At 59.9% G+C, this 11,705-nt stretch overlaps 1 protein-coding gene across 1 annotated transcript; it reads left to right on the top strand.

Moving 5' to 3' along the window:
* The first annotated feature begins 3,323 nt into the window (after positions 1-3,323).
* On the top strand, positions 3,324-5,409 carry FNDC10 (fibronectin type III domain containing 10). Its single transcript, XM_081085254.1, has one exon. It carries the CDS (start codon positions 3,369-3,371, stop codon positions 4,044-4,046), a length of 678 nt encoding a protein of 225 aa, XP_080941380.1. The 5' UTR covers positions 3,324-3,368; the 3' UTR covers positions 4,047-5,409.
* Positions 5,410-11,705: the final 6,296 nt, after the last annotated feature.

Raw genomic sequence — 11,705 nt, forward strand, 5'->3', positions numbered from 1 at the left:
CCGTGGTGGCGGTGTGGGCGACCTGGTGAATGTTTCCTCAGGGCCGCCCTTTTCCCTCCCAGGGTGCCCGTCTGCCAGGCTTCCTTCCGGAACCAGATTCGGGAAGGGAGCCTGCCGGCCCCAACCCACAGAGTGCAGATTTCCAGTTTACCTCCCTCTTCCCTTTCTATTCCGTCTGTAATCCTCTCAAGTTCAATAAACAGCATCACTGCAGTGCTTGCTAAGTATCGGGCACGTGTTTTCACAGGCAGTCCTCACTCAGCCCGACCAGCCAGGCGGTCCTGTCAACCCGGCTCACAGATAAGGACCCCGAGAAGGGGGGCTGAGACGTGCGCACCCAGGGCCGTCCGGCTGGGCAGCGGTGTGGGAAAGGACCCCTCCCCCCAACACACACACACACACACACACACACACACACACTCCCCAGGGTTGAAAGCCAGGGCCTGGACACATGGCCGCGTTGCCCAAGGGAGGGGTGAGTTCAGACTGGCAGCCAGACCTCTGTTCAGGCTGGAATCTCACCTGCCTTTCCCGGAAACATGTCTCTGGGACCCAAACTTAGGTGCAGAATAAACAGATAAATACATAAAACAAGCCGCTTAAGTACTGGGGCCCGGGGGACATGTGCTCTTGGGCCTCCGGACTGGGAAGACCTCCTACACACCTGAACCTCAAATCCAGGAAGGACAGAGCCCAAAGCCAGGCATCTTTGTCTGGCTGAACCGTCACAGGGAACGCCAGAGGCCAGGAACTGGAACTCTTTGCAACTTGCAAAAGGCTGAGGCAGCACCGATTGATAAGAAAGAGAGAAGATGGCCCTACTAGCTGGTTGGGCTCAGTGCATAGAGCGTCGGCCTGCGGACTGAAGGGTCCCAGGTTCGATTCCGGCCAAGGGCATGTACCTTGGTTGCGGGCACATCCCCAGTAGGGGGTGTGCAGGAGGCAGCTGATCGATGTTTCTCTCTCGATGTTTCTAACTCTCTATCCCTCTCCCTTCCTCTCTGTAGAAAGAAAGAAAGAGAGAGAGAAGGCGATCCAAGGGCACGAAGAGGACAGAAAACGTTGTAAAATGGAGAGTTCTTGCTGCACTTTCAAAGGCAAGACCCCTCGGGACATTCCTGAGAGCGAAGAGGGACCGAGGGGAACTGTGCTCCGCGCGGCCGGCAGGTGGCGGTCGCCGCCCGCCCGCAGCTGCGCGCCCCCGGAGGCGACCTGAACGCCCAGGATGCTGATCCCAGCGACCCAGACGGGTCCCCCCCACCCCACAGTTTGTGCGTTTGCAGAAAGCGTCTGTTCCAGGGCAGTGCTAGCCGCAAAGTTTGTGATCTCAGAACGCGGGAAGAAAGCGGTCCGCCCCCAGGGTGCTGCCGCATGACTTCCACGTGTGTCTCTAAGGCATGGAGAGCACGGGGCTCCCACCCCTGAACCCCCTTCTCACTCCGCGCCCCATCCCCGCCCGCACTGTCACCTGCCCTGCTCTGCCCACGGTGCCCTCCCCTCAGGCAGAGCACCTGCAGTTGCCTCAGGCTCCCACTGCAGCCGATGTGAGCAAGCTGGCCCACGCCTCGCGGGGTTCCGGGTGGGGTTAGGAGGGTCCCTAGCTCACCATCACTTTCTGCTTCCCTGGGGGAGCTCCTGAGTCCCCGAAAGCTGGGGCAGGGGTCCAAGCCCAGGGCCCTCTCTGCTTGAGGAGAAAAGAGGAGCCAGGGGCAGGGCTGGGGAGGGCCTCCCTCTCCAAGCCTTCACCCCCAAGCTGGGTGCTGAGGCCTGGAGGCCCCGTTCAGGGTCCCCGCAAGCTGCAGAGGCCTGGTTTGGGGGTCAGGGCCCTCCCTCCAGGCTAGGTCAGGAGGTGTGCTGGGCGGAGCCGGGAGGGGCGGTGCCTCTGACCCTTGGCTTCAGGCTCTGAGGCCTTGAGATCTGGTGCTGACCTGGACTTTTTGGAAAATGACCAGGAACTAGTGAGGCTGGGGGTAGGGTGAGGTGGGGTGCTCCATGGGTGAGTGGGTGCTCCACGGCTGTGCAGAGCTGGGGACCAGTAACTCAGCACTGCAGCCACCCGAGCGTCTCCTCTCCCTCCCCCGGGTGAGAGCAGCGCCCAGGAGCCCAGGGGTCCCCAGTCCTTCTCACCTCCCTGCCAGAGCGCTCCCTGAACTGAGTGCTGCTTTGTCCACTCGGGCCAGGCCCTGTGCCCTCGGCCCTGGAGGGCTGTCTGGAGCACGAGGAGGTCGAGGCAGGGATGGACTGAGCGGCTAGACTCGCAGGGGTGGGCAAACTTTTTGACTCGAGGGCCACAATGGGTTCTTAAACTGGACCGAGGGCCGGAACAAAAGCATGGATGGAGTGTTTGTGTGAACTAATATAAATTCAAAGTAAACATCATTACATAAAAGGGTACGGTCTTTTTTTTTCAATAGTTTTATTCATTTCAAACGGGCCGGATCCGGCCCGCGGGCCGTAGTTTGCCCACGGCTGGTAGAGCCTCGGGACCCCCTGAAGACAAGCGTGGGAGAAGGTGGGCTTGCGGGTGGGGGTTACCCCGTGTCCAGCCCTGACCCCCTTCCGGGACCACCGAGAGGGCTACCCCCGGGATCTATCAGGAGAGAGGGTGCTCCGCCTGTAGCTGTCTCTCTCCTGCGCAGAGTGAAAAAGTTTTCACCAAGAAGCCTTATCGATCGATCGCGCCCTTCCCGGTCGGCGCCATCCAACTCTAAAGGGGAACAGCCCTGGGAGCGAAGGAAAGCTTCCGTCCTCGCCTCCTCCCCCACAACAGGCCGGGACCCTTACCTTGGGTCCCCACCCGAGTCTGACCCGGCAGCGTGACCCGGGGTCCTGCGCGCTCCGCGCCGCGACCTCCCGTCCCAGTCGCTAAAGCAGTCGCGGAGCTGCCCTCGCGGCCACGACCCGGGACCACAGCCCGCGGGAAAGCCTCAGGGAGCCGGGCGGGGGCGGGGGCGGGGCGGGGGCGCGGGCCGAAGTGTGCTCACGCGGCGAGAAGCGGAGGGACCGTGAACTTGCGCGGAGCCTGCCACGCGCGCGCCGCCGGGGCTGGGAGTCTTGAGAGCGCAGTGGCCACCCCCAGGGCTCACGCCCACCTCCCTCGCGCGCTCTCCCTCGAGATCCACCCTCCAGGGGCCGACAGGCCACGGCCCAGCGAGGGTTAAGGGGGGCGGGGCGTGGGGCGGCCCCGCCTCCGCCGCCGCGCTGGGTCCGAGCGCGCACGGGGCGCAGGAGCGGGTCGGAGCGGGCGGCGGCGGCGGAGGGCGCGGCGCGCGGGGCGAGCGCGGGGAGCGGCGGCGGCGGCGCGGCCCGCGTGACCCTCCGCCCGCGCCCGTGAGCCCGCGTCCCGCTGCGCCAGGCCCCGCGGCAGGATGCGCGCCCCGCCGCTGCTGCTGCTGCTGCTGGCCGCCTGCGGGCCGCCGCCCTGCGCCGCGCCCGCCCCGACGCCCCCAGGCTGGGAGCCGGCGGCCGACGCGCCCTGGTGCCCCTACAAGGTGCTGCCCGAGGACGCCGAGGCGGGCGCCGGGCGCCTGTGCTTCCGCAGCCCCGTGCGCGGCTTCCGCTGCCAGGAGCCCGGCTGCGCGGTGCACACCGCGGCCGGCCACTCGCTGCGCGCCAGCGTCCTGCGCAACCGCAGCGTGTTGGTGCAGTGGCGCCTGCCGCCGGCCCGGGCGCGCCGCGTGCGCGCCTTCATGCTCGACTGCTCGTGGCGCGGCGCCTACACGCGCTTCCCCTGCGAGCGCGTGCTGCTCGGCGCCTCCTGCCGGGACTACCTGCTGCCCGACGTGCACGAGGGCGTGCGCTACCACCTGTGCCTGCAGCCGCTGCCGCTGCACACCGAGCACGCCGCCGCCGAGGCCTTCGGGCCCACGGAGTGCGTGGAGTTCGTCGCGGAGCCGGCCGGCATGCGGGACATCGTGGTGGCCATGACGGCGGTGGGCGGCTCCATCTGCGTCATGCTCGTGGTCATCTGCCTGCTCGTGGCCTACATCACGGAGAACCTCATGCATCCGGCCTTCGGGCGCCCGGGCCTGCGCAGGCAGCCGTGAGCTGGAGGCGGCCGCGGGCGCTCTGTCTACCGACCAGCGCGTGCGTTCGAGGCCTCTGCCCGCCCTGCCCTCCGTTCCTGCTCCCTCCCTAGGCTGTCCGCGCAGGGCCTGCTGGAGATGGAGAGGGCGCAGGCCTTCGCCAGGACCTTGGAGTCATCCCACCACTTCGCCAGCCAGCTACCCGCTTCCCAGAATCCAGTTGGAGACTGGCCCTTGGGCTGGTGGAGGGGTGTGGGCCGCAACCAGGGCCCTTCCCCTTCTCCAGAGGCCTTTGTAGGGACTGTCAGGACATGGAGCGCCTTGTAGCCAGAGCCGTTGGCACCCGGGTCGTCGCCTGCACCTCCAGCCTGTGCCAAGTTGGAAAACCCAGGCCGTCTTCATTGCTTGGTTCCTGTGCGCTTTGCTGCTGCAGGCCCCCTTGGACCTTGTCCTCCCTCCCCCCCACCCCGTGGGCTTAGGTTAGCCTTGTGCCTTAGTCTCCCAGCCACCCCCTCCCGTGCAGTCCAAGGGGATCTGTGGTCCCCCAGATTGGCGGGCTGGGCTGTGTGCGCTTTGGGCCAGAGTCCCTCTGGGTACCCCCCTTCAAGCTGTGCAGGAGCCTCGTAAACAGTGCTCCACGGTGTGTCCCTGCGGGGGTGTCTGACCAGCTAGGAGCGGATGCGGTTCAGCAGGTGGGGCCCGGCCTCCAGCTGCTCAGGGGTGAGTTCCTCTGACCTTGGGGGGAAGCTGGCAGTTCTCCAGGCGGGGAGCCCCCATTTTCGTTTTGCAGTGCTGCCTCTGATGAGGACTTCCTGTGGTATCCTGTGGTAAGTGGGGGCAGATGGCTGGGAAGAAGGGGCCTGGTCTGAAGGGGCAGCATTGGTCCGGAAGGCAGACTAGTGCCTTGCCCAGCTGGACCTTGCACTGTGGTCTGGATCCCAAGCCGCCACCACAGCATGACCGACAGGACGTCCCAACTCCTGCGCTGGGGCCGGGAGCCCAGGATCGGCCAGGGATGCTGCTGCCCACACACCCACTGTGGCCGGAAGGCTGGCCGGGCCCCTCTCCGGGCAGACCCGCGCGCCCTTGCCGAGGCTTCTTCCTGTGCTGACCACCTGGCAGTGCCCGGTGCCAGGAGGGGTGCGGCGTGCCTGCCCTCCGCGTGAGCCCCTGACTGTGACCTCCTGGATCTGGCACTTCTGGAGTCACTGTGGCTAACCCTCCTCACCCTTGCCCTCGCCCCAGCGGCTACCAGCAACCCCAGGCGCTGGCTGGTGCCCCCACAGTGCCCGCTCCCTACCTCTGCCTTCGCTGTGCCCGCCCCTGGTGTGCTGCTGGTCAGGTGTGAGCCTGGTGCCAGCGTCTAAACGTCCATCGTTCTTAGACTCAAACCACTGCCTTGTGTGCTTATTTGGGAGGTGCGGGGAGGGGGAGGGGGGAGCTGGGCCCTTTCTTCCCAGCTCCTGGAGCGGCACCAGCAGCCCAGTGGCTAGCCCTGGAGCCTTTGCCTGGTCAGGTCCGGCCAGCCCCAGGCTGGGTGCCCAGCCCCTGCCCTTGAAGCAGAGACAGGCAGGCTGTGCACCCTCAGATGGGAAAACATCTGGCCCTGCAGTGTGGGGTGTGGGGCTGGGGGGCAGCACCTGCTGCAGTGCAGGCTCTGAGCACTGGAGCTGACAGGCAGCTATTGGGAGCTCTAGGAAGGGCCCCTCCCTACCTGCCCCCCAATGCAGTGCTAGAGGTGGGCGGGGGGACAGAGGGTAGCCATGGGGCTCCTGTGTGACATGCACTAGCTCACCACCCACCCTCACTCGGCCCTCCTCCACCTCGTCCGTCCTTGAGATCCTGGAGCTGCTGTGACCCTGAGGAGCAAAATCCAGCCAGGAAGCGGGGGTGGGGGGGTGGGGGGGCAGGCTCTGGAGTGACTCATCCTCTAGGGGAGGAGGAGGGGTGCAGCCATGTGTGGGGGGGCGGGCAGGGTTCTACTTCCAGCAGCCAGATGGCGAGCCTGTCTCAGGCCACCTGTGAAGGGCACTCAAGTGTCGTCTTCTTTCGGGGGAGCCCCCTCAGTCCCTGTCAGGCTCCCTGCTGTCTGCCCTCCTTCCCCTCCTGGCCCTCCACTTGACTTGGGCCCTGGTTATGGGCTCAAGCCCACCCGCTAGAACCACAAACCTGTCCAGCCGCCAATGGGAAGGCCGGTCACCCTGACCCGCACGCAGCCTTCTCCAGAGGTGGGAGTGCAGGGCTCTGTGCCAGGGGCTCATGGAGGCTGGAGGCACCACCTGCCCAGAGCGGTCAGCTGGGCCTGGGAGACGGCCTGCACCTGGTGGCCAGCCAAACACGTATGCTCCCAAGCTCACCACCCCCTCCTCCCAGGGTCCATCATCCTCCCAGGCTCTAACCCCCAGCCCCTCTGGTCCACCCGGTCCAGCCCCCGCCAGCCCCACCTGCCCGGGAGCCTCCCCAGCCCCTCCTCCCTCTGCTCTCTGTGGCCGCTCCCACTGGGACTGCGCGGTGGTGACCTGCTGCTCACCTGTGACCCTCCCGGCTTCCTGTGCCCTGGAGGTGGGTCCAGGTGCCTGGCCTGTGGTGGAGGCTCCACCTGCCTGGCTGGTGCCTGCAGACACTGACGCTCATTCTCTGACACGGATAGAAATAACCGCTCGGGTAGGAACACCGAAGGGCCTGTTTCCTCATCTGTAAGGTGGAGACAGGAATGGGGCCCGGTCACGGGCCTATGGGAGACCGCCACGGGGGCCGTCATTACTGCTGTCCATGCGGCCACTTGAAGTGCCCTCCAGGCCAGTACCCCAGGGCTGTGTCCCCGCCTCACCTGCCGGAGCTCCAGGCATGGGGCCCTTCTTGAAATCCCCACTACCATGGCCAGACACCCTGCTCACCCCAATCTAATCCATGGCACGTTCCTCACCACAGTCATTATGTGATCACGTCACGGACACATGGCCCCAAGCTGGCCCTGACCGGGCACACAAGCCCACAATCCGGGCATGGGCCCTGACTGGGAATCAAACCATGACCTCCTGGTTCATAGGTCAATGCCCAACCACTGAGCCACACCAGCCGGGCCACCAGTGGTCTTTGTCTGTCTTCTGGGCGTCTTTCTGGCGTGCCTTCTTTACTGTAGGGATGCTACTGTGCTGCTATTTTTTTTAGTATACACACACACACACACACACACATATTTTTATTGGGGGCCCTTCTTGAAATCCCCACTACGATGGCCAGACTCCCTGCTCACCCCAACCTTATCCACGCAGGCTCCTCACTTATCAACAGGGTGACCCTCAATCATTCTGTGAACACATGACGGACACCTCCTCTGTTACGCCTGCGTCTTATCCTTTTTTAGAAATCTGTCCTTTATTCCTAAGTTGTACCAGTGGTCTTTTTTAGAAAAATATATTTTTATTGATTTCAGAGAGGAAGTGAGAGGGAGAGAGAGAGAGAAACATCAACGATCAGAGAATCATCCATCAGCTGTCTCCTGTACGCCCCACACGGGATCAAGCCCACAACCTGGGTATGTGCCCTGATCGGGAATCGAACCATGACCTTTTGGTTCATAGGTCAACGCTCAATCATTGAGCCATGCCAGCCAGGCTACCAGTGGTCTTTCAAATCTTCATTTTTTCCAATGATCTCAGTAAAAAAAAAAAAAATCTCCATTTCTAATGCAGGATGCTCTGTCATAACTTTTACCATTTCTCTAACTCCGTTTAGCTCCCGATGAAATATCCCGTTAAAATTTTTGGATTTTCTGAGTTTCTTTCTGGCGTGCCTTATCTGTAGAGATGTTAACCAGCCAGCATGGCTCAGTGGTTGAGCATCAACCTATGAACCAAGAGATCACGGTTCAATTCCCAGTCGGGGCACACACTTGGGTTGTGGGTTTGATCCCCAGTGGGTGGCATGCAGGAGGCAGCCGATCAATGATTCTCTCATCATTGATGTTTTTCTCTATCCCTTCCTCTCTGAAATCAATAAAAATTTTTTTTTTTTAAAAAGAGATTACTATGCTTATCTTTTTTTTTCTGATAGTAAGCCTGAGGGATGTGACCGCTACCCTGTCCTGTCTCATACAACACAGAGCATTTGCCTGAGCTCCTAGGTCGGGTGTGGTGGGCGGCGATAGCGCCCTAACTTCCCAGCTCTGCCGTCGGGAATGTTACTACAAGGCCTCCCTGCCTGGGATGGGACGCACCACCCACCCCCACCCCTACCCCGTCTCCTCCTTCCTTGGCCCAGTGTCTGTCCTGCTCGCTTGGATTCTTGTCTGACAGATTCTCCCCTGCTGTTCCCTTCTTCCCCATCAGCAGTCATTCTGATGCATCCTTACATCCATGTTTTACCATTTACCTCAAACGTCGTGTTGCTAATCTTATTTTTTCCTTGATACCACATCTTTTTATTTTTTTAAAGGATTTTTAAAATATATTTTATTGATTTTTTACAGAGAGGAAGGGAGAGGGATAGAGAGTCAGAAACGTCGATGAGAGAGAAACATCCATCAGCTGCCTCCTGCACACCCCCTACTAGGGATGTGCCTGCAACCAAGGTACATGCTCTTGACCGGAATCGAACCCGGGACCCTTGAGACTGCAGGCCGACGCTCTAAACACTGAGTGAAACCGGTTAGGGCTGAAAAGATTTATTGATTTTTAGAGCGAGAAAAAGGGAGGAGAGAAACATCAATGTGAGAGTGAAACATCAATCAGTTGCCTTCTGCACGCCCCCTCCTGGGGACGGAGCCTGCAACCTGGGCATGGGCACTGACCGGGAATCAGAATGGCAACCTTTTGGTGCGTGAAACAACACCCACCCAACTGAGCCACACCAGCCAGGGCTCTTGCCACATCTCTGAGGCCTCCACGTCGCCGTGCACACAAATGTGTCCTTCCCCGTGCCCTGGCTGGGGTTTCCCACGTGCCCCTCCTCCGCACGCACGTGTCCTCACGCCGGGAGGACACAGGCAGCTGCACTCTTATCACGACGTTCTATGAAGACCCTCCACCATCCTCAGGGACCTTCGCGAGGATTTCCCATGGTGGGAGACAATGGGTCTCGGGGGTGTGCCGACTTCCTTCTGCCAATACTGCCAGTTGGTTCTTCGTGGCTAAGGCAGTGGGCACCCCTCCATTTCCCATGAGCACCGGCAGCATTCCGTTCTCCAGCTCCCGCCCATCCGTTGGCTGTGTAGCAGAAGCCCAGTATTATTCGAATTTGCTTTTCTCTAGTTACCGAGAGGTTGGGCGTGGCGTCCTGTTCTCTTTGTCCCTCTCGTGTCCCCTGGGACACGCTGCTTATTCAGGTCTTCTGTACGTTTTTCCATTGCGGTGACTTTTCCCTCTTGATTTTCAAGAGTTCCATGAGTATTCTGGATCAGCACCGTGCCACAGGCCTTTCTGGGATTGTCCTCATCTACACTGTACGTTTCTGAGGCCGCTGTACGGAATTACCAACAAACTAGGAGGCTGAGGGCACGAGGAGCGTGTTCTCACAGGCGGCAGGGTGGGCACCGGCTGGAGGCTCTGCAGGGAAAGCTGCTTCGTGCCCCTCGCCACCTTCGGGACCTGCTGGCAACCTTGGGTCCCTGGCCTGGGGACACATCGCTCCAGTGTCCAAGGGTGCAGAGCCCACGGTCCTCTCGTCCGAGCATCTCCTCTGCCTCTGTCCGAACGGCCTCCTTCCTCTTATAAAGATACCGCTCACTGGATTAAGGCTGCCGCTAGTGAATTTTTTAAAAAAATATATTTTATTGATTTTTTACAGAGAGGAAGGGAAAGAGATAGTTAGAAACATCAATGAGAGAGAAACATTGATCAGCTGCCTCCTGCACACCTCCTACTGGAGATGTGCCCACAACCAAGGTACATGCCCTTGACCAGAATCGAACCTGGGACCTTTCAGTCCGCAGGCCGACGCTCTACCCACGGAGCTGAGCCAGCGAGGGCGCATTGTAAATGTTGTTTACCTTAGGAAGCTACATGTGCTCAGTGGGGGCCGTGTCAAACACAGTTCTAGACAGGCACCTCTGGCTGCTTTAAATATTGTACGTGTGCTAACATTGCCGGGTCCTTTGTTGAAAAGAAATCCTTACTTTTGATAACCTCAGACCTGTGTGCTTTTTTCTTTTTAATATTTCCTTATTGATTTCAGAGAGGAAGGGAGAGGGAGAGAGAGAGACATCAATGATGAGAGAGAATCACGGGTTGGCTGCCTCCTGCAGGCCCCCTGCTGGGGACTGAGCAGGCAATGCAGACATCAACCACCCGACCCAGGCTTGTGCCCCGACCAGGAATCCAACCTCACAGTTCACAGGTGGACACTCAACCACTGACCACACCAGCGGGGCCAGGTCAGCCTTTAGTAAGCACGGAGGTAAAGGCTACTGGAGTGACTTCAACATCTGAGGGAAGACCAGACTTTTCCTTAAAATCAAGTTAACGATAAGGCACAGAAGCATCTGACTTGGGGAGCAAGTCTGAATTTTGCTCCGATCGACAGGCTGTGGAAAGGCTGCTGTAAGGGCTCAGTGGGGACCCCACCACCTTTCCTAGCCATTTTGCTAAAAACCCCTTTCAGGGCGTTGCGATCCAGCAGGTCTCATCCCGAGCGGGGCCTGCCTTCACGGACCAGCAAACGCCGCGGACATGAAGCGGAGGATCCGGGCTGGTCGGCTTGAATAAACATGTCAGACGCGCCAGCAGCTCTGTGAGGACGCTCAGCCCCTGAGGGAAGTCTACAGTCCAGGGGACATGGAAGCTCGGGGCTTATTAGGACCCTCAGAGGGCTTAACTGTAAAGGGTCCAGTACTGACAGGTTCAGAGGGAGCGAGGGGAGGTTCCAGCCGGGAGGGCAGCAGGGGCGGAGCCGGAGCCGGAGGCAGGAGGCTGGGGTGGAAGGCAAGCCGGCACCCGGAGCAAGGAACAGGCGGCTTCTGAAGCCGTCTTCTTTCTTCAGAAGCTGGCTGGCTTCAGTGAATTCTAAAACGATTTTGCGAAGAGGCAACTGCAGATTCCTGGTAATGTTTGGAAGCCTCCAAATGCCACTCAAAATGGGTGTTCCATTTGGCAATTTCAGAGCTGTGGTTGTCCAATTAAGTTTTAAAAAAGGTGTGGCTGCTCGGCCAGCGTGACTCTCAGTGGTGAAGCGTTGACCTATGAACCAGGAGGTCACGGTTCGATTCCCGGTCAGGGCACATGCCCGGGTTTGGGGCTCAATCCCCAGTGTGGGGCGTGCAGAACACAGCCAATCAATGATTCTCTCTTATCATTGATGTTTCTTTCTTTCTTTTTTAATTTGTTTTTTGATTTCAGAGAGGAAGGTAGAGGGAGAGAGAGAGAGAATCACTGATTGGCTGCTTTCTGCACGTCCCCCATTGGAGACTGAGCCTGCAACCTGGGCATGTGCCCGTGACTGGAATTGAACCCGGGACGCTTTAGTCCGCAGGCCAACACTCTATCCACTGAGCCAAACCAGCTAGGGCAGTGGTCGGCAAACTCGTTAGTCAACAGAGCCAAATATCAACAGTACAACAATTGAAATTTCTTTTGAGAGCCAGATTTTTTAAACTTAAACTATATAGGTAGGTAATTGTTATTAACTAAATTAGGGCACTCCTAAGGCTTAGGAAGAGCCACACTCAAGGGGCCAAAGAGCCGC

The sequence above is a fragment of the Myotis nattereri genome (genome assembly GCF_964212035.1).
Source record: "Myotis nattereri genome assembly, chromosome: 3".
Lineage (NCBI taxonomy): Eukaryota > Metazoa > Chordata > Mammalia > Chiroptera > Vespertilionidae > Myotis > Myotis nattereri.